Genomic DNA, 23035 nt, shown 5'->3' with positions numbered 1-23035 from the left:
GACCCGCCCGTGCGGAACCTGCGCCCTGCGGAGCGCGGCCCGCAGGGAAAGGGAAGGCAAGGGAAGGGTACGGAGAAGGGAGGGGAGGCGAAGGTGCCGCGCCCTGGACAGCTCTGCCCCCGCCCCGGCGTGCCGCTCCCGGGCGCGGCCCCGCACGGCTCTGCGCGCAGCCGGCGCCGCGGCGGGGCGGGGCAGCGAGGGGAGGGGACGGGCAGCGCCTCGCCGCGGAGGTGGGCGGCGAGCGGGCGGGGTGTTCCAGCGCCGTGCCCGGGACGGGCATTACCCAAAAGGCGGAAAAAAAAAAAAAGGCAGTAATTAAAGTCGCCGCTGCCGCGCGCGGTCCCACCCTCCCCACCGGCCGGCTCCCGTGGCAGACGGGAGGGGACAGCAGAGCCGGGCTCCCGCCGAGTCGCGCCGCCACCTCCGCCGCCACTTCGCGCTCGCTCCCTCGCCCGCCGTGGCAGCACCGACGGCGGCGGCTCCCCCCTTCCCGCCCAGCCCCGCGCACCATGGCCCCCGCAGCCCCCCGCCTGGTCCTCGGCCTCCTGGTGAGTGAGGGAGGGAGCGAGCGGGATCACTGGGATGAGTGGGTGGGCGCCGGGGGGAGCGCAGCGGAGCGCGCCGGCCGCTCACGCACCTGGCCGCGCCTTTCCTCCGCGCTGTTCTTGCTGCACCGCGGGTGCGCAGCGCACAGGGGAGACATCCGAGCGGGTGATCTCTGCCTGGCTCTTGTCTCCAAGTCGGGTTTCTCCTCGGCGGAGCCATTGCGAGGGGCTCGGAGCAGCGCGGAGGCTGCGCGGCCGCGGGGCGCACCTCGGGGGGCTTCGGCGCGGGCAGGAATCCAGCGGGATGCGCAGCTCGCGTTGGGACAGGTGGTCTGGTGGCTTTTGGAGCCTCCCGTGAGGTTACGCGACGGGCACACGCTCGGGTCCCTGATGCTGCTGCTGGATATTCATAGGAAAAAAAAAAAAAAATACCGCAGTTCATTTTATTTAAATCTCCCACTCTGCCTCTCCCCACTTGGTTCTCCTTTTTTCCGTGGGAAGGATTGTGCCACAGTGTGCAGCGTGTTGAGCTCCTCTGAAAGATTTAGTTGTGCATGAAACACTTTTCAGCGATTTCCTTTGCATTCAGTTTATTGTATTTGTACATAATTATGGGATCCAAAAAGGTCTCTGGCGGGCAGAGCAGGGTAGTTCTCTCTCAGGTTTTTATTTTTTAAAATTTATAGTAGATGAGTAAAAGTGATTTTTCCTCTGTTTCCTAGCCCCTTTGCTCCCTATTAACATTGCATTCACAAAAAAAGGGCAGATGGTTGGTTGAGCCTGTGAAAGAAAAATACTTGGTAGTGTTGAAGCACTGAATTTATTATTTTAATATTAATTATATATGCACATTTTAATGATAATGTTACTATTTCAGACACTGTGTGCCTGCCTTTGCCAGGATATTAAAGTAAAACTGAAAGAAATGCAAGCACCTTTATTCATATATCTAATTAAAAACAAAGGAAAAAAATTCTTCTGTCAAGCAGAAAAAACCAAACAACACTCAAAGGAAAAAAATCCTGAGGTGTCTTCTTTGTGTAAAGTGAAAGGACATCACAATTTTTTTTTTACCTGATGTTTCCTTATGTCTTAATGTCCATGAATAACTACCACTTACTTTTATTTAACTCCTCAGTAGTTTTTTTGTGCTGACATCAGACTGGGCTTGGCATTACTATTTAAAAATTAGATGTCACATTGACTCTTAAAATATTTCAGACTCTTAAAATCTTTCAGTAAAAAGATGTTGTGATTCGAGTAACTTAAAAATTCATGCGATGTCTTTCAGGAGAGAGTGTTTTATTAAGTGTGTTAATAAGGAAAGCCTACTAATACATAAGCAGGGATGTTTAAATTATTTGTATATATGCAATTTTTATATCTGCGTATATATATAAGGAACTATATGAAGAGCTTTTATGGTGCAGACACAGCATTTTTTTTTCTAAAGGGTCCTAATGTCTTTCAGAGTTTAAAGTATTTTTATTTAAATATTTTCTTAATAAGCATCAGAAGTAATTTTCAGGATTTCCATTAGCTATTTACTTCTTTATACCTTTAATCCTAAAGGTATGTACAAAATAAAAATGCTTTTCCTTTTTTGCTAGACTTTCATCCTGAAAGAGTAAATGCACATAAAAGGGTGGATAGATTTGTTTACATTTTTCTATGTCTTTGTTTAATTGTCTGTGTGATTTTTGGATTACAATTTTAAGCATAGAGATAGAAACTAGGCAAAAACACACACTTCTAATCTGAGATCAGTATTCACTTGCTCTGTGTGCTGAGGAAAATCTTTGTACCTCTATGTGATTCTTTTTAGAAAAAAGTCTAGTTATCTACTATTCATTTGAATTTTTAGGAGGACCCTATTTTGTAACTGGTTATATGGGAGTGGACTGCTGTGATACATGACATTTTATTTATGCCATTTCTAATTGGTGAAGCTACGTTTAATTAGTTTGTTGAGAATGCACTTTTAAGATGCAAAGTGATGTATAAGTGCAAGTGTCGTCATGTGGTTTTAATGAGACACTTGTCCCTTTAATTTTCAGCATCGCCACAATTCTACCAAACTGAGTGTTGATGCATTAAACCTTAATACTTAGAGACCTGGGATCTAAACTGGCCAGGAATGCTGTTAGAGGAAGCGCACAGCGAAGATGTGTTTTATCGTATCTCTACTGCAGTAGGAGTGTAGGCAAAATCCCCTAGTCAAAGGGAACTCCTGCTGTTAATGCCAGTGGTGCAGTGATTTTCGAAAAAAATGCCAAACAAGACCCATGGACAAATACAGGAGCAGTAGTCAGATCTTGTTTCCAGTTTGAAACTTTCTATACTGTGCTGCACAGTACCTGAATTTTTAGGGAGGAGTTCTTTCAGTGCTGTTTCATTTGTTTGTCATAACAAACAAACAAACCAACCAAAGTCAGCATCAGTGTCTAGTTCAAAATACCATGCAATTATGTGGGTTTTTTTCCTGATTTCTTAATTTGTTTTCTAGGTGCTGAGTTTGTGCTGTGAAGCTTGCAAGAAAGTAATTTTTCATGTTCCTTCTGAACTAGAGGCTGACACGTTAGTTGGCAGAGGTGAGAGAAACTATGAAATACCCAGCTTAACAACACAGCATTGCACCTTTGTTGGAGATGCTGTTAAAGTGGAGGAGACTTTATTTTTAATGGAATGAATGGATGACTGGAGAGCCAGCTAAACAGCTGGATCAGCTTTTTATGAAGGATACGCCCTGTGTTTGTTACGGATTTGAACACCACCTCCATGCATCCCTTCGACTTTTGCATAAAGAGCTATTTTCAGAGTACAGGGTTTAATTTAAAACTAAAATGGCAGAATTTAATATTTTCAAAATTTAGAGGCGAAGGCTTGCTATTTAAATAAATGCTTGATATTCCAAACTGCACCCATAACCCATGGTCGTATGAAGAAGAGAATAAGTCATTTGGACAAAGGAAATGATAAAAAAAGAAGACAAAACCTGCTTAACCAGGCACCAAGAGGCTGCTTCTGTGTGAAACACGGATGTGACTGCTCAGCAGTGCTGGGGCATTCAGAGCACACAGGGGGACGTGTTGCAGAGGCGTCCTGCATGCACATTCTCTTGGGAGAGTGCTCCTGTCTGACTGGACAGTCTGCCTCAGTTCAGGGCAGCTTGCAGGTGACTGGGAGGAATAGAGAAGACCAGAAAACATCCCACTCCTATTTTTTTTCAGACCAGTCTTTCAAAGGCAGCTTTGAAAGGTGTGGCATAGGAGGTGCTGAAGGATTCTGTGCTGCCTAAGACTGAATTTGAGAATTCAGAGATGCCCTTTGTGAGTTCTGTGACAGCAGAGAAGTGTGCTCCAAGTCTGCAGTCCTAATTCATATTTCTGTAGAAAGAACAAATGAAGTGAATTATTAGTTCATCACAATTACTCAGAAAATCTAGCTTTATAGTGAAAATTCCTTGATCTTACTTTTAAATTTTGAAACAAAGAAAGCTGCTGCAGCTGTGAGTTTTCATAGACTTTAACGTTTCTCTATGTAAATAAACTTCTTTTATATAAAAATAAAACTTCATGTTATTGCAGTGCTTTGAAAGAACTTGCATAACACAGAACTCTAAATCTTTTCCCCCCAAAACTTTAAACAAAACCATTATAGCTCAAAAGACATTACTTAAGCATTTATGGAGAAATATTTTGCATTGATAAAAGGACCATACCTTGACAGTGAAATTAGCCAGGATTTTCCTTCTTATCGTAATGGCTCTTTATGTATTTTTTTTTTCTTTATACCAGAGGTTTTAAAGAAAAAAAAACCCACAAAACTATAACTAATGGACCATAGGATTGACTCATATAAACGTCAGAAACAATATCTCCAGTCTGGTATTTTTGGAAATGTAGTGCTGTAATAGGCAGCAGTATAAGGCACATTTAAGTGAGGCAGTCATAATCTATTCAATACTCTGTTTGCACTGTGTAGATGAAAAAGGATAGGAGTCACTGCTGCAGTACCATAGAAAGTCTAGAAAATCTTCATTTGTGCATTTAAAGGACAGACTTAAGAGGAAGAAGAAATCACATAGTATTTAAAATTATGCTTCCCATCTGTTTTTGCGGTTTTGAAAGCAGAATGAAATTTAGTTCATTGAAAATGTCATTTACATATACAGGATGAAATTCTAAATCTTCATGAATTTTGCAATCAGCTTTCATACAGCAGTGTCCCACCCACCATGATACCATTGAAAGAGTATTGAAAAGTTTTGGTTTTGTGACCATGACACAACTCTTGTGCTCTGCAATGACCATTTGTTTGGAGTTTGAGTCTCTGTCTTTCATCCTTTTCAGGGTGCCAAATCATTCTTTCTTAGGGCTGATTTTTCTTTTTTTTCCAGCTGTACTAAACTACTTGCTGGTGATCCGAGTTTATTGAAGTGCAAAAAATCTATTTTAGCCACAAGTGACAGCAAATACAATCAAAAATACCTGGGAAGTATGCTGAAATTATCTGTATGGGATTCTATCACATGCATATTAAAAAATTGCTAATTGTTTGTTCTAGAGTTAGTCTTTATCTCTCCCATCTGTCTGCCTCATAATTTCAAGGCCTTTGTCCTCCCAAGAGTATTAAATCACATAGTGCCAGTCAGTGCTTTCCTCCTGAGGGCAAAACTTCCAAGATGTAACATCGCCATTGGGCATTTGCATTAATTAATCTTCTTCACCGATATTGTAGGGCATGGAGCACGAGGCAAATGTAATAGCTACTGCTCCAATAATGAGCATGTCTGCAATGTTTTTTTGTATTTAAATGTACATAATTTCATCTGTGATGCTTCAGTAATTTTACCAGTGTAAGAGTGTTTTGTTGAGTGATATCCATATAGCACCCATGTCGCTTAGGAATAACTAATGAACACAAGACTGGAAATTAATGAAAAGTTCATCAAATCTGAGTGCATAAGTGAGTTTTAAAATCAGTATTGGTGTTGCTTAAATACTGAATGACAAGCTTTTGAAGACTCTATCTGTCAGTAAATACAATTTTTACTTGGGGCTAGGGTTTTTTTTGTTTCATGAGGGATATTTGCTGTTTGAGTTATTGTTTGAATATTTTTTTACAGTTGATTTGAAAGAATGCCTTCAGTCTGCGGAGTTTATCAGTTCCAGTGATGGGAACTTCAAGGTTCTAGAGGATGGTTCTGTGTATACAACATCTGCTCTTTCTTTGTCTGCTGAGAAAAAGACTTTTACCATATTACTTAAGGACATTCAAGAACAAGTTCAAAAGAAAATACACGTTGACTTGGTGGAAGAAGAAAAAAAGGTTCTAATTTCAAGATATCTTACTTATTTGAAATGATTTTTCACAGAGTACAGCTTTATACTAAGTATCTGTAGTTGAATTTTAGGATTCAAATAATCAGGCAAAATACTGGTGTACTGTGTATTTTTATTTAGCAATTGTTGATTACTGTGTTGCTTTAGTCAGCAGATTTCTTTTCTCAAATGGGAGATGCTGGCAAGTAGCATAATCACTTGAATGTTGAATGTCAAGAATCTTAAAAGCCATGTTTGAGGAATTAAAGCAGATCTTATTCATGCAAAGTATTACAAGAAATGAAAAAGCTTGGAATATTATCACAGATATAATCAGAAATTAAGACCTTGGAAAAACAAATTGTCAGTAGGAAGACTGGAATGGGGGGAAAAAGATGGAAATGCAGGATGGCAGTTAAGCAAAAATATATGCAGTTAAGAATATATGGATGTATTCTCATCTGTCTTTCTATCTTTTCAACCCAGACACCAAATACCAGGCATGCTAGGGATACAGTTCTCAAGAGAACCAAAAGAAGGTGGGGGCCTATTCCGTCTGTCATGATAGAGAACTCACTGGGACCGTTCCCACTGCAAATACAGCAGGTACATTTTATATAAACCTTAATTTTATGACCCATTCTAGTTTTTTTATGTGACTTTTATGATAAAGAAAATGAGCTGTCTTGTATTCTCTACCAATGACATTCCTGCTATTATTCCTCTGTCTTGATCCGTCCTGTTCATTGTATATCTCATTATCTTGTACCTGAAATAACTTGTGATCTTAGCTGTTGGAGTGAAATGGAATTGTGCAAAAATTGAAAAAAGAAGAGAGACATGCTATCAAAGAGAGCTCTTTGGCCTGGAAATCAGTGTGTGTAATTAAAAGAAAAGCAACTGCAAACAGCCCTCCACTAAACATTGCTTAGAAAAGGATTTTGTAAACACAGACTCGGGTAAATTTTGCCTGCTTGTCTACATCTTTTCTGGAGCTTGAGGTGTGTACCTTCAGCCTTGAAGACTGAGTATAGCCTCTGTTATTCAGAAAAGTAGTTATGGGAGAAAACAAGTAGGCGTGAAAGAGAAATGCAAGAACTAAAGTTATCATAGATCCATCTAGCCTTCACTAGATTACAGAGTGGCTGGTAGCAGATGTGTAGAGACAAGTGTAATAACAGAGTCTGTGCAGAGCAATCATTCTTCTACTAATCTTACTCTCCTAACTTCTGGCATTCAGTAAATAAGGAAAGTATTTTGGGAGAAGAGTGTTTATAAATAGATAAGTCTAATATTGCCTCCTTGGTGCTCGTAATGAGGTGCAGATGCTGTCTGAATTGGCATATCTCTGAACTATACTCTATGTGGTCTTTATTCCTTATTCCCTTCCTTCACTCTTTCTTTAGGTGCAAACCACATTTTCAGTGAATGCACTAAAACTGAAGTCTCTTGAACAGATTCAGAAATAAGCAATATGTATCTGAATATTCTTCATGTGTGAAGTATTCTAGAGAGATTGGATTTCACATTTTTTTCCTTATTCTGTCATCTCTTTAATTTGATAATTCTAAGTATTTATGAATTTGAGTTAATTCCCGTTCTCATGTACACACATTATAAAGGAAGGCAGTCATATGTCAAGCTGTTTTCCTATTCTGTGAAGAGTAAATCAAGTTTGTTTTTTTTTGTTTTAGGAGTTTTTGTTTGTGCTAAATATGGTCATGAAAAGGGGGAAAGGTGTTGTGGTGCTGTTGCTTTTTTTCCTTGGGCTTAAAAATGTCTTCTTATAGGTCCAATCAGACACAGCTCAGAACTACACAATTTATTATTCTGCAAGTGGACCAGGAATTGATCAAGATCCAAAGGGTTTGTTTTACATAGAAAGAGAAACTGGAAATATCTTTGCTACTCGTGCGGTAGACCGTGAACAGTATCCAAGTTTTCAGGTATAGGCCTATGTTGTGTAAATATAATTAAATATATATATGTGTATATATATGTATATATATTATTTTAAATCTCATGCATATATTTGACAGTTGGGTTGCAGGGGAAATGGTAGCAAACAAGATCTGGAATCACCTGTCTATTCTGAGTAATATCCTTGGTGTTGAAGAGATAAAATCAGTAGCAAATAAATAAATAGCTGGCCATCTAGATCTTGAGAGTAGTTTTGCTTTTCACTGCTTAATCTCTAATTGCAGTGTAAATAGAGTGAGCTATTGGATTTGCATCACTTCTAGGCAGAATTTTTTAGAGAAGGTTAAAAAGATCTGCAGAAAACAGAAATAATGGTAAACTCTAGATGACTATGGTTTTCTGAGTCTCTGAAGCTGTTCAGTTCTGTTAACAAGGTACACTGCTCTCTCTACTGGCTGAGAAGTGTAAGAAGGCAATTAGTAGAAATAGCTTCTAAAACGTAATTTTCAGTACCTATTGCTGCATTTTATTAGGTTATGTTAATGGGGCAAATAGTTTTGCTCTCGTTCTTGTTTTGTTCTAAATAACAATGTATACATCTACATTTTGGTGGCTGAGGTGCCTTGTGAACAGCTGAAAAATAAGTGTTCAGGAAACTTGAAAAAAGTGGTAGAGTTGGAAGAGGGGTCAGGGAGAAAGTGATTAAAGTACTAACAGTGTGTGAGGAATGGAAGGGGGAAAGATTGGAAAGCATTCAGAGGTTTTGTTTTGCTTTCACTGTAAGATAGCAGTAACATCTCCTTCCATGTGCCTGAAGTGCCTGGTCTTGAGAAGGATGTGCTTTGCACACTGTATTTAATTTTGTTTTGTGGACTCCTCCATTGAACTAAAAGTTCTGCATGTTGCTTAAGCACTGAATTTTTCTTACAGATCATTTGCTTTGCAACCACTCCAGATGGTTATTCACCAGAAGTACCACTTGTGCATACAATCAGGATAGAGGATGACAATGATAATGCTCCATATTTTACACAAGACCGTTTTGAATTTTGTGTCCCTGAAAATTCCAGACCTGGTAAGAAATGTTTTAAATCACTGAACACACCACTACTTAGCTTTGTTACATACCAGTATGACTAGGTGTGATCCTGCCTTTTAAGACATTTCAGTGGGATTTCCTGGGGTGTATTATATTACAGCAAAGACTGAATTTGCAAAGACAGCAGTAAATGTTCAAGTAGCTCTTTTCACATGTTTAAAACAGAAATACCTTTTCAAATAACTTTTTCTACTATTTGCATACTTTTCTGGAACTAAAAATTGCTGTATTGTGTTCACAGGTGTTGTTGTTGGGAAAGTGACTGCAGAGGACAGAGATGAGCCTTATACTCTGCATACCACGTTGAAATACCGCATTGTGTCGCAAACCCCACCGATTACCCCAGCGTTTTCTTTACATGGTGACACCGGTGTCATCTCTGTATTACTGCCACAGCTGGACAGAGAGGTGATTTCCTGAAGCATTCTCAGCTGTCATTTAGTGCACACGGATAGCTTAACACTGCTCTGCTCTGCTCTTGTGAGACCCCACCTGCAGGGCTGCATCCAGCTCTGGGCTCCTCAGTGCAGAAAGGACATGGTCCTGTTAGAGCAGGACCAGAGGAGGGATATGAAGAAGTTCAAATCCAAAAGTTGGAGCGCCTCTTCTATGAAGACAGATTGAGAGAGTTGGAGTTGTTCAGCCTAGAGAAGAGAAGACTCGTTACAGCCTTTTAGTCCTTAAAGGGGGCTTATAAAAAAGGAGAGTGACTTTTTTTTTTCTTTTTTTTTTTTTTTTAATGGGCAGATACTGATAGGACAATGGGAAGTGGTATTAAACGAAAAGAGGAGATATCTAGGTTAGATGTTGGGAAGTTGGAAGATGTTGCTCCAGTGCCTCACTACTCAGAGGTAGTGAGGCACTGGAGCAGGTTTCCTAGAGGGGTTGTGGATGCCCCATCCCTTGAAGTGTTCTGGGCCAGGTTGTTCAGTGCCTTGAGCAAACTGATTTAGGGGCTGGAAGCTCATGGGGGTGAAATCCCATGGCATGGGCATTTTGGAACTAGATGATCTTTAGAATCCCTACCAACCCAAGCCTTTCTATGATTCTGTGAAATGCTGGCATGGGAATCAACAGACATAGCTTCTTTTTCATTTTTTGTTAATGTCCCTAAGGCTTCTTCTGAACCTTTTCAGAAACATGTAATTAGTCCAGACAGTTTCTGCATAGATTACCATATTCTAGCTAACCTTGGCGGAGAACTTCCTACTGCTCAGCTGTTCAACCTATGGATTTTTCACTTTATTACTGAACACTTTCTGTTCTCAGGAATCCCATGAGCCACTGTTCACTGTTTGCTCCTAATTAAGCTTGATTTGCAGTGCTTCTTGCTTCTTCATAGAGAAGATGAACCGGTTTCTCTGGAAGTAGGCAGTCATCCTGTATTAACCAGAAATATCTCCAATAGTTGAAACCTAAACAGTAATATACTATTTCTTAAAATTAATGTGCCACCCATTTATTTTTATCAGCTGGCTTTCAAGCAAATAAGATACAGGATTTCTTTTTTTTGATAGAATGTAATGTGAGATAGTTTAAAATAGGAAGGAGATGACATGTGCATGTAATTCAAAATAATAATTCTAGCATAGGACAGTCATTTTAGGAGACATTGCAACAGGCACAACTTTTCTGAAGATAAAAGGAGTTATATTATAGCATACTTGTGTTGTTTCATGGCTGAAAGTCCACATAAAACATCATGTTGCAAAACTTAGCGCTTGCAGTTACAGTGCTTAGCTTTTTTAGCAGGAAGAAGTTGCAGTGATTGTGACTACAGATCACTGTGACTACTAAGGAAGCTGTCACAGTGACTACTTGAAGGAAGCAGGGATTGAAAAACTAGTCCACTGCCTATCTTTTAAAGATAAACTTATGAAGTAGAACAGGAGATTTCATTCCTGCACCAGAGAAACCCAGTGCTACTTCCAGGCATTCAGAACTAGAGTTATTGTCTTGATTCACAAACTTTCTCTTTTCGTGTCTAATCCATCTATACTGTTGTGTGTTCCCTCCCCTCCCCTCTGCCCTCACTTTTTTTTCCCTTGGTACCCCTTTCCTTGGTTGTTCACATTAAAAAAAAGCTTTCTCTGTTCTGGCTCAAGTTAGGGATTTAAGTGTGCTGTTTCCTATTGGGGAGCTCCTTGGAACTGATCAGGATGCTCCTTCAGTGCCAGACCCTACCAAGTGACAGGCATTGTCTTAACCTGCGCTGCCCAGACAGAGGCTGGTTGCAGCAGAGTTTTCTTCATCCTCAGTGAAATAAGAGACATGCATTGAAACACTTCACCTGTTGACAACCTGAGGGAATACTCTGTTCCTCCAAAGGGGAGACAAATAGCAGATGAAAGTGTGTCATCTGTATCTTCCAAAACTTCAGGTTCTGGAAAATAACGCGGATATTGTGAGAAGCTTTATTTGATACAGGATATAGCATGCATGTTACTAACAGATGCTGGCTGAACTCAGTACTGCCTAGCCACTGAAAATTATTTTGCTCCTTTTCCTTTTGAGCTATAGGGCAAAAAGCCCCAAAGCCAATTGTCTTATTTTCTTGGAAAGCACTGAATTTAGAGCAGAGTTATGGAACAAGAATGAAATATTTAGTTCTACTCCTGTGTGTAACTATACAGTTAAAAAAGTGAGTATGACAAACTTTTGTATGCTTTTATTCTTCTTTTTTAGCTTGTACCCAGTTACACCTTGTTAGTTGAAGTGAGGGATATGGCAGGTCAGCCTTTTGGTTTGTGCACTACAGGAACAGTTGTCGTCAAAATAGAGGATACGAATGACAATGCACCATCCTTTAAACAGTTACAAGTAAGTCTGCATAAGTAAGATATTTGTATAAAGGCTAAAAAAAATATTTTCATCCCCTTTCTAATTTCCTGATGGACAGTCCCTCAGATATGAAGTCTAATGCCCTGAGACAGTTAATGCCAACATAAATTTCTTTGCTTATTCCAGCCATGAGTATGATTCAGGGCAAAGAGTATGTCTCAACGACTGTGTGTGCATCTCAAATACCACAGGAGATTTTGTAATATGAAATATGTGAAAAAAGAATTCATTATTCATAAGGAATACCTGTAAATTACCTTTTCTGTTCACTACTGTGGAATATCATCAGTAATATTAATTGACAATCACTCTTATCTGCTCTTCTTCAGCTTGTACAGAATAGCACAAAAATACAAAAAATATTCTTATCTTTTACCATCAAAGTAGAGATGTATTTAATCCTTTTTGGATTTTTTGCAAGTTCTTGTTGATTTATTTATATATTTTTTTTAATTTACCCCAGTGCCTTTTCTAATTCTCAGCTTGATCATGTTGAATGCAAATTGCAATCTATATCTGATGTAACTGAGGGAAACTGTGCTAATTTACCTTTCCTGGAAGGAGAATTCCAGAATTAATTATGTCAGTGATAGTTTGAGTGTATGAAGAAGCTGAGACTTCAGTTGTGCTGTCAGGAAAGGTTTATTGTTTGACTCAGGGTATAAGGGAAGAATGGGGAAAAGACACTAATGCATAAAAACAAAATAAATAATTACATCAGCCTGATAAACTGACTCCTTGCGTTGAAGTAGTCTTTCCAAGTATGAAACACGAGTGGAAGAAAACAGAGTGAATGTAGAAATACTGAGAGTCTCTGTTGTTGATCTTGATGAACCTGGTTCACCTGGCTCAAGAGCAGTATATGAAATTATAAGAGGAAATGATGATCAGGCCTTTGAAATTACAACAGACAAAAACACAAATGAAGGAATACTGTGTGTTGTTAAGGTAAGTAAAAATTGAAGGACAAGGGGAAAATTTATGGATTTTCAAGTTTTGGTTTTAAAACATAACACAATCAGCTCACCTTCCAGACTGTTCCTCATTTTTGTGTGTTCAGAATCCAAAGAATTTGTTTTTTCCATTTCAGAAGAGCTTGGTGCTTTGGTCTGGTTCTACAGTTGGAGTTGTTTAGACTTAGGGGTGTAACTGAGGAATGCTTCATGATTTTTAAGAGAAATGAGAGAGTGGCAAAGCAGGGAAAGATGGAGCACCTTCTTCAGTCTTGTTCTCTCTGGGAGTTAAGTAGACTTCCTAGTTCAGCTTAAAGCTCTCTAGGTTTTATTTTGCAGTATGCTGACTTCAGGTTTGCTTTCTGGCATGTGAGGAAGTTCATAAACATAAAAGAATTTGTGTCAGTTTAGTTATTTGTTGTAAGTGTTTAAAAGTTGTGAGGTAAAAGACCCATTGCATCTGTCCTTCTGCAGATCCCTTTGCTTCCTTTTCATTATCTTTTATAAGTGCCATAAGAGGTAACTTCTAAGAAGAAGATTAGTATTAAAACTTGAATATGTAAATTGTAGAGGTAGAGATGCTAGCCATTTTTAAAATTAATATTATTTATTATGAGGTTTTTTTTTCCTAGTAATGATTACAACTTTTTCTAAAGCTCTGTCCCTGATATATGAACATAGTTGAAATTTCTTACATTTATTGTAATGCTGTAGTGGACTAGAGAATATTATGGCTTTAGGATAATATTAGCTCTATTAAAGGCATAAAATGACTGTGATGTGTGAAGAATAAATGGTAGCTACTTACTGTCAGCTCCATAAATTCTCAGGTGGATTTGTAGCTTCTTGAGAGAAGTGTGATTGACCATTGGTGAAAAGTAAATATATGTAAGCTAAAATAATGACTAACCAAATTGGAAGAAGAAAATCCCCCACTACATTTAATTGCTTTCTGTTCTTTTAGTAAATAATTTTCAGAATATTTATCCAAAATTTTGCAGTGGTACTGCTTGCTTGGGTATTTTTCAGGCCCTTTTCTTTGACTAACTTTACATTTAAAAAAAAACTAACATCCTTTCACTCTGTCTCGATGGCTTATTTGAGGACTTCTTTTGTAAATAAATGTGGTACAGTTTCAGCTGTAATAATTGTGCCATGAAAAGAATGTTAGGTTTTGTATCAGTTTGAAAGGAGAAAACACCACCTCACCTTTGTTACAGGGACTGGACTATGAAACTGCCAAGCAAAGGATCCTGGTGATTGGAGCCAACAATGAGGCACCCTACCTGCTGGCTCCCCATTCCCAACAACTTTCCCAGAGCACCAGCTCTGTTACTGTGCATGTCCTGGATTTGGACGAGGGACCGGTGTTTAAACCCTGTCTGTTGCGCTTAGACGTTAAAGAATGCGAAGATGTTGGGACGGCTATTGGGAGATATGTAGCAGAAGATCCAGAAACTGGAAATAGTGAGGGCATAAGGTATGAAACAACTTTATTTACTAGGGTTTTTTTGAATACAGCAGGGGTGGGATACAGGAAGAGGGAAATAGTTGTTCAGGCTGTAGGTACATGTGTGCACCTGCTCACCTGTCAGTGTATATGAATACATCTATCTAAATATGTGTGCGTATACATATTAGTGTGCTGTGTTTGGGATCTTTAACAAGGCAAATTGTTCTTCACAGATACCGGATACCACCTGGCCAGTGTAATTGGATCAACATAGATGACAGATCAGGTGAAGTCAGAACTGTTAGGGTCTTGGACCGAGACATAGGAGAAATGAGACGAGGTCAATGCAATGTCACAGTCCTTGCAATAGACAGAAGTGAGTACTAAATGTTGTTGGAGTTCTCTGTGGTGTGTAACAGATGTTTATGTGCAAATGTAGTGTGGGCATAACTGTGGTGGCTCAGACCAGTGACCCACCTAGTTCACTGTCTTGTCTTTGTGGTAGCTCTGTCAAATGCTTAGGGCATATTATTTAGCAGGGAGAGCCTTTGCAAATCAGGCATGATCTTAATGTTTTGAGAAATTATCTGCCCCATTTAAAATCCTTTAGTAATTTTAAATTGAGAGATTTTTCTCTGGCATGTATTTCTTCTATTTCTTGACTATTCTTTTTTTTTTAGTGATAGCTCCTGGCAGTTGTGAGCTAGACAACAGAGAAAGCAGTGAGGACTTTTTGAAAAGAAGTCATGAACTTGCAGCAAAAAATTCTAACTCTGTCCAAGTTTGCATTTTAAAGTCAAATGTAAATAATGCAAATTTAAATTGTTTAGAACTTCTGTTGTCTATGCAGTAAACATGATATAAGCATCTGCAATCAGCTATTTCTAGAAAAAGGATTAAAAAGTAGACTTGATGTAATTTCATTGGAATGCATATGATAAGCATTGACTGTTTGTGTGTTGGAAAAACTGTAATAGGAAGGAAGAGTTCATTCATTTCTTGCATGTTGACTTTGGTGACATGGCATGTGCCACTGATGAATGCATGGTGACTTAAAGGGTAGAGGACAGAAAGAAGGGCTCTCTTCCCTCAGTATTTTTGTTCCCAGGAGAGGTGAAGGTAGGGAAAGTGTAGTTAATTTTCTCCTTCCAGAAGTTAGAAGGCTGGAAGTTTTCACTTTCTGCTTTTTCTCTGCTTGTCATAGTGTCCTCTACTCCTGGTTTATGAGCTCTTCCTCCTCTTACCTCTCCTACCTGTTAGAGTAGTATGTGTTCCCACACAGACACACACACTCAGCAAAATACAGTCTGCACATGCAGAATATGGATATATGGGAGCTGCTGATGCATCTGCAACCAACCAAGCAAAGAGAAGCAGCCAAGAAAGAGCTGTGAGAACTTCCCCCCTCTCTGGCTAAATCAGCAGTTGCTTTCCACCTTACTTCTAAACACGAATATTACAGTTGATGATATTTAATTGTGAAAGGTTGGACCAGAAATTAATGTGTCAATTTAGAGGTAAGCACTAAACCTAGTTATTTTTATCTCATAGATGGTAAAACAGGCACTGGAACAATTCAGGTTTGCATCGTGCCTGGCAACAAGAATTTCCCCCGAATCACTCAGACAGACTATATCATGTGCAGAGACAGAAAACCGATTTGCCTCACGGCACAGGATGGCGATGAGGCTCCTTACAGCGCACCCTTTGAGTATCGCATAACCGACCGCAGACTGGCTTCCATGTGGAAGCTAACTCCACACGACGGTATGTTAAAACTTCCTCCTCCTCACTCAGCTGCAGGCTACCAGAGGTGGCTTTGCTATCTCTCATTTGGTTGTTCTGCAAGAATAGATTGGATGAATCTCTGTTTGGAATTGGTGTAGTCAGTGGAGATACTTTGGGGCTCACTGATGGTCTCTAGTGGTCCCTCTAGTTCTCCTCCAGTGGGAAGGGACCCATAGAGACTGTTGGCATCCCAAAGGCAAGGAGAAAGATCTGTCTCTTAAAGCATAAAGAAGAAGAATCTGTCCTAAGCATCCTTTGGTCAGAAATCAGCTGCTGTCTGAAGTTATGACGTAAGAAGATCAGGAGATAGAACAAAATCTGATGTAATGCATTGCATCAACATCTGGAAAACGAACTATAGATTCATAATTCATAAGGAATTTAAGAATGAAATTGCTAGTATTCCAAAGAGAAATAGAACTTTTCTTAGTCTTTATTATGGTGGAGGACTGAGAAACTGAAACTTTACCTAAAATTAATTATAGGCTGACAAAAAAAAAAGGTCTGGAAGTTTTCATGTTACTACTGCTGTTACCTAGCACACTTTTTGTAAAGCTGAGCTGGGTGAAAGACAGCCTGACTATCTTCTTTAATATATTTTTTATTTTTATAATTTTTATAGCAGTGGATAAACAATGTATTAGCAAAGGAATCACTGTTTCCTGAAATTTGTTTATATAAAAAGTTATAGCTGATGATAGTTTCGTTGTGGTTGCCAGATGATGGCAACAAGAGCAGCACATACATTTGCTACTGTGGTGACATGAATTAGTTGCAAAGTGATTCTGTAGAATTCCATCAAATACTCACTAAGAAAGGCAAAAGACAGAGAAGTCTGAAAGCAAAGACATCTAAGAATTTCAAGTTTTATATCAGGCAAATTGAAAGCTGCATTTTGGATGATACAAGTTGTTTCATATAGCTCATCATAAAACAACCATTATGTACATCACTGTTAGTCTTGTGTATTTTTTTACAAATTATTTCTTTTAGCCCTCAAAGAATATGGTCATTAATCATTACCTCTAAACAGGGCAGCAGATTAAATTGATTTTTTCCCCCATTGGAAATAGTAATTGTCCATGAATACAGCAATATAACTAAAGACTAGAAGAGGCATAAATTAAGTTTATAATTAATTATTCCAATCACACTACCAAAAGCCTTTTTAATAAATGTCAGTTTAGTTGATGATCTTTACTAGTAAGCCCAAGTAGTATCATTTCCTATAATGAACTAAATCAATTTCAAAGTTTCAAATCATACGTTTTCAGAGGGTTGTATAAGGTATGCTTTGTCAGTTCTAACATTTAAAAGGTGCTGAAAGTATAAATTAATTCAAGATCTAGTTTTGTATCAACACATTTAATCTAACTTGAAACTAATTACTGTGGATCTGATAGCAGAAGGGAAAATAGTGATTATGGTCGAATTTGTGACAACTGAGTTCCATATATCGTTGACCCTAGATCTGGTTTTGTCTTTTTTTTACAGATAATTCTTGGTATCTTTCACCAAAGAGTGATACTCCATATGGAATTTATGAAATTCCTGTAAGTGTGATTGATAATGGAGGAAAGATAGGAGAGAACATAGTAAGAGTTAATCTCTGTGATTGTGTTACTCCAACTGAATGCGACGGCAGAACTCGTCAGCTTTCTGGTGGAAATGTTACCCTTGGTCTCTGGGCCATCCTTGCAATGATCTTAGGATCATTGTTATTGCTGCGTAAGTACATTTTTTTTAAACACAAACTACAGTTCACTTAATTTTGAAATTAGCTGAGAGAATTGGATTCAAACTCGATTCAAACGTTTTTTATTTTGGCTGTTGTATAGCTGTCATCACTGACTTAATGTACCTGCTCTATTTATATCAGTATCACAGGCTTCCTGCTCTCATCTTGTGCTGTAGTTACTGTGTGTGGATTTCTGTTTATTTTGTGTGAGATGTTCTCTATGTTCATGTAAGTGAGGCCAAAAAAACCTGCATTTAGCACTTGAGTGAAAATACTTCAAAAAAGTTTGTGAGTTCTAGAAATATTTCTGTTTCTATGAATGCTGAAATCAATTTCCCAGAGTATTTTGTGATTTCTGTTGTGGATTAAAACAATGGGTATCTGAGACACTGAATTTCACAACGGATTTTACAAGACCCCATATAATCATGGAATCATTGACTGTACTGAGTTGAGCAGACCCATCAGGATCATTGAGTCCAAATCCTGGCCTTGCACGAGACACCAAGAATCACACCATGTGCCTGAGAACATTGTCCAAACACTTCCTGAACTCTTGTCAGGCTTGGTGCTCTGACCACTTCCCTCCAGAGCCTTTTCCAGTGCCCAATCACCCTCTGGGTGAAAAATCTTTTCCTGATAGCCAACTTAAACCTCCCCAGACTAAGCTTAATGCCATTTTCTTGTCACTGGTGACGAGAGTGAAGAGATCAGTGTCTGCCTCTGAGCTTCCTCTGAGGAAGTCATAACTGCAATGAGGTCTCCCCTCAGTTTCCTCTTCACCAGGCTGAACAGATCAAATGACCTCAGCAGTTCCTCATACAGCTTCCTCTCAAGGCTCTTCACCATCTTCATGGGCCTCCTTTGGATGCTCTTTAATAGCTTAAAATCTTCCTTACATTGTGGCATCCAAAACTGCACACAGGTGAGGCCACTCCAGCCCAGAGCAGAGCAGGACAATCCCCTCCCTTGCCTGGCTGGCCGTGCTGGGCCTGATGCACTCCAGGGCAGGGTTGGCCCTCCTGGATTCCAGGGCACTGCTGGTTCACATTCAAATTGTCATGGACCAGGACCCACAGGTCGCTTTCTGCAGCTCTGTTCTCCAGCATCTCTTTCCCCAGTCTACACACACATCCAGGGTTGGCCCATCTGAGGTGCAGAAACATTAAAGGACAGGGTGAATAGTTCACAGCAGACCAAAACCTTGAACATATGTTGTTCTACTGCAGCTGCCCAAAATGTAACAGACTCTGAGAAGAGTAATATTGCTGTTAACCAGTGAGAAAATGACAGTGATATAGAAAAGCAAAAGTTGTTTTTTGGTTTTTTTTTTTTGTTTTTTTTTTTTTTTGTTACCACAATCAATCATGTCATTCTGACTAATAACATCCTTAAAAACTACAGAGGACATGCTGCAGTAGATAGTATTTCAGAATTTGGTTTTTGGTTTTTTTTTTTTTTTCCTTCTTCCTTAGCAATTTTTTCTGGTCATAGTAAAACTGTCTTGCTCCTGTTGAATCTCAGCTAGCTATTCTTATTTAAGTAGCTTAAACACTGGGACCTGGACGTGTTTTGAAGGCTAGCTAGATCAATGTTTTATCTCAATGGAGCAGGGACCAAAATTTGGGGTATATCCTGAAGGTGGAATTTTCAGATGTGGGAACACAGAGGAACTGTGTGAAATGTCACCCACCTCTTCTTCAATGCCTTCTGACTGCATCACTTACAAATAGGTCCTTTATTTTACTGTGAATAGGTTTTACTGTGGATATATTTTACTGTGCATCCTCTGCTCAGTGCTGTCATGGATGACTTCTTCACATCTGTTGGCAGCAGGAGGCGACCTGCTTGAATTATTGATGCAGATCTCTCTGACAGCTGATGCTAGAGAAACTAAATTAGCTTGAAAGTGGCTCTTGGCCAATTTTCACAGAAGTTTATATGCTCAGAGATCAAATTTCTCAGTGGGCAGTTAGGCAGAACTCTTCCTTGTGGGCTTCTTTATTTTTAAGCTAACAATTTGAAAAGTGCAGAAAACAGAATGGTTCTCTGGATGAAAGGTTTAGTCATTTGTTTAGGAAAGGTATTAGTTAATCATGATTCTGTTATCCAAAGTCATTTATGGGTGAGTTTCTGACAACAAAAAGTAGTATTATTAAGGGGAATAAAATGAATACAAGGGATTAAATAAGATTGTTCTATAGCATAATCCTGGAAGTCCTTCAGGGTTCTGCTGACCTTTCCTGTGAAGCAGAAGTTTCTGGTATCGGGACATTTAGCTTGCCTATTAGTGCCTTATGATATAATTTGACATTTGCATATTCAGACATGAAAAATATCTCCTGTAGAACCTAATTGTAGGCGTAAGATACGATTTTTCACATGGGTTGGGACTAAATTTTTCATTACTGTGACATTGAGTAAGTCACAATGCTTTCATAAAATATGCTTGCATTTCTTTTGGAAAAACCAGATGTGTTTTAGAAGAATGAAATTGCTGAACTGCCCAAATGAATCCTGCACCACAACATGAAATAATTCAACAACACAGTGATTACTCCCTATATTACTTGGAAAAAAAAAATGAATATATAAAGCTTTAAGTATGGGCATTTTTGAAAATTCTTTTTAAACCATTCTTGATGCTTAGGCCCTTAAAATTCATTATCCAACTTAAGTAGATACCATTGTGAGGTAATATTTATAGTATTATTTCCTTTTCCATAGTAATCCTGATCACAATTTGTGGCTGCTGTGGTGCTGGGGTAATGCACAGGCCGGTGACTGATGATTGTGCCAATCACAATTTAATCATTTCAAACACAGAAGCTCCAGGAGAAGAAGTGATGGTAAGTTGTCTCTTTGTTTCAACATAGAAACTTGCAATTGGGATGTCCATAGCATTGCAGTTTGAGAACAGGACCGCCTGCAAGTAAGTGATTTGATAAAGGATATAGGCTAACAATGAAGGGATCATTAGATGTACTTTGCTATTTAATAAGAATTTGAAAATTCTTACTTTACACAGAGGTGGTAGTTCTATATACATTTAAACATACCTTGTAGTTGTTAGGCTGGCTACTTGTAATTCTTCCAGATTTTAAGAATTTGGTTGGCAACTTCAGGTGAACATTTTAATAACATTGCAGTCATTTTTAACATTGACATTAGATTGAAATGAATTATTTTGCCTATGTTGAAAATGTGTTAATGGCAAAACGTTCTTTTTCCTTGGAGAAGGACTTTTATATTTAGCAGATAGCTGAGTAAATTGCAGGTGCAATTTCTGCCCTTCCCCTGAAAAATGACCTCAGATGCAGTTGATTCATGAACAGGTCCACATTCATGAAATTTTTCTTGCTTTTTGCGTCTAAGCTTCTTTCAGTCTACCATGGACATAGTTCAGTCCCGGACTGCATTCATGCAGAATATCTTAGCTCTTTACACTACCTCTTTTCTGTCATCCTCCACCCCCTGACATTGTCTTCCCCAAGAAGAAGAGATGAGTTTAAAAATAATATTTTATGTTGAAAACCAAGAAGTCATTATGGTGGCATGAGTCAAATTTCTTGTTGCCTGTGAAGAATAGTGTAATGCCATTATAAACTCAAATATGGATTGTACATATTTCACTGGGATAAAACTTCCATCATATCATATCATATCATATCATATCATATCATGTCATAATGCAGATATCCTCTCTTCTCTCTTGTCATAGTATCCTTTCCCAATATTATTTACTGATCTTTAGACATTAAGGGTAGCCTTTTGTTCAAAATACCACAGTACCAAAAAAGACTTCTCAAATTTCAGTTGTGACAGTTTCTGATTGCTGTTTCTTCTTTCTGAATTAAAAAGGCAAAAGAAATGAGGAGAAAAAAAGATGTCCTCACTACTGCTTTTTTGTTTTGTTTCGTTTGTTTAGGATCACAATATAATTCCTCTACAAAATACATGTGATCAAGGAGGGTATGGAGTAAAAACAGGAGAGCAGCAAACATTTGAAATGGTGAAAGGAAGAGGGCATACCTTGGAATCAGTCAAGGGAGGTGGACATCAGACTCTGGGATCAGTTAAAGAAGGAGGAGGACAGACTATGATGGATACTTGTAGATACTCCTACTCAGAGTGGCATAATTTCACACATCCTCGTTTAGGCGAAGTAAGTATTCTGAAACTGCTTTTCTTTGAAGTGTAGGTTATGGTCAATATATACAGGCTTTTCAAGGAAGACATGTAAATGGGCTAGAAAGGTGGCTTTCTGGTTTTGGTTTCATTTCATTTTCCCTCTTCTTTGCTCCTCTGCATCCCCTTTGGAATACTGCTCTTTCAAGGAGTAATCCTTGACATATTTCAAGCATAAGTGTAAATTACTTTCTTCTCTTGGCTTAAGCTATAGGCAGTGTGCTGTTTTTCATTTTGAATAATTACTGAAGCTTTTGTGAGTTTTTCTGGGGATGTCTGTTTGCTTTAGTCTAACTGTTTACTTCGTGCTAATTTAAACCTCATACTTGACTTAGCACAGGAATGAATGTACAACATTAAAAATGTAGTCCACTTCTTGGAGATCAAAAAACTCTCTCTACTTGTCTAACTAGTTATGTGTAAATCCGTCTTTTAATTTTCAGTGAATTTCAGTTGCTTGACAGGTTATTTAACAGGTTCTTCCTCTTTTATAGTTACATATGTAATTAGTAGAAATTATTTCTTTATTAAATACTTATATTTTGTAGTCGTAATGATATAGACCAATCATGTGCATTTTTTGTATGTAGGAATCCATTAGAGGACACACTGTGATTAAAAATAATTGAATGAAAGGTAAATCAAAAAGAAATTTTTTTTTTTTGCAATATGTTTAGGATAACAATTTAAGAAAATGATAAGATCTGTTCTGTTCCTATCCAGAAGGTGCACCTGTGCAGACAGGATGAAGAACAGAAGCATTCTGAAGATTATCTCCTTTCATATAACTATGAAGGAAAAGGATCCTTGGCTGGCTCTGTAGGCTGCTGCAGTGACCAGCATGAAGAAGAGGCACTTGACTTCTTAGATCAGTTGGAACCCAAGTTTAGGACATTAGCAGAAACATGCATCAAAAGATAAATGTGCCTTTCAGAGTGCTGAAAAAAGACCTGTAAATAAGTGGCTGTCATACTTTTGTGATACTAGATACTTTGGAATTGAGAGGGGTAGAGGTTTATCGAAATTAAGATAGACTGGTAAGAGTGTAAATAACTCTTGCTTTTAAATTTACATTTTCTTACACTGGACACATTCTATCAGAACAAAGGGATTCAAAGTATTTTTACTTTAGGTTAATATAGTAATGCTAGTTTCTACTTAGATTATGTTTTGCGGTCTTTGTGAT

At 38.6% G+C, this 23035-nt stretch overlaps 1 protein-coding gene across 1 annotated transcript; it reads left to right on the top strand.

The window, feature by feature from the left end:
- The first annotated feature begins 509 nt into the window (after positions 1-509).
- On the top strand, positions 510-22770 carry DSC1 (desmocollin 1). Its single transcript, XM_041477725.1, has 16 exons — positions 510-548; positions 3052-3136; positions 5674-5876; positions 6356-6475; positions 7660-7815; positions 8720-8864; positions 9130-9296; positions 11574-11708; positions 12492-12677; positions 13903-14162; positions 14369-14511; positions 15687-15902; positions 17418-17651; positions 20389-20510; positions 21590-21826; positions 22573-22770. The coding sequence occupies exons 1-16, from the start codon at positions 510-512 to the stop codon at positions 22768-22770; spliced, it is 2646 nt and encodes an 881-aa protein (XP_041333659.1).
- The last annotated feature ends 265 nt before the right edge of the window (positions 22771-23035 follow it).

The sequence above is a fragment of the Pyrgilauda ruficollis genome, unplaced genomic scaffold (genome assembly GCF_017590135.1).
Source record: "Pyrgilauda ruficollis isolate IOZ18807 unplaced genomic scaffold, ASM1759013v1 scaffold41, whole genome shotgun sequence".
NCBI classification, from domain to species: domain Eukaryota; kingdom Metazoa; phylum Chordata; class Aves; order Passeriformes; family Passeridae; genus Pyrgilauda; species Pyrgilauda ruficollis.
Note: the sequence above shows the minus strand (reverse complement) of the source record. Positions and strands in the feature narration are given on the sequence as shown.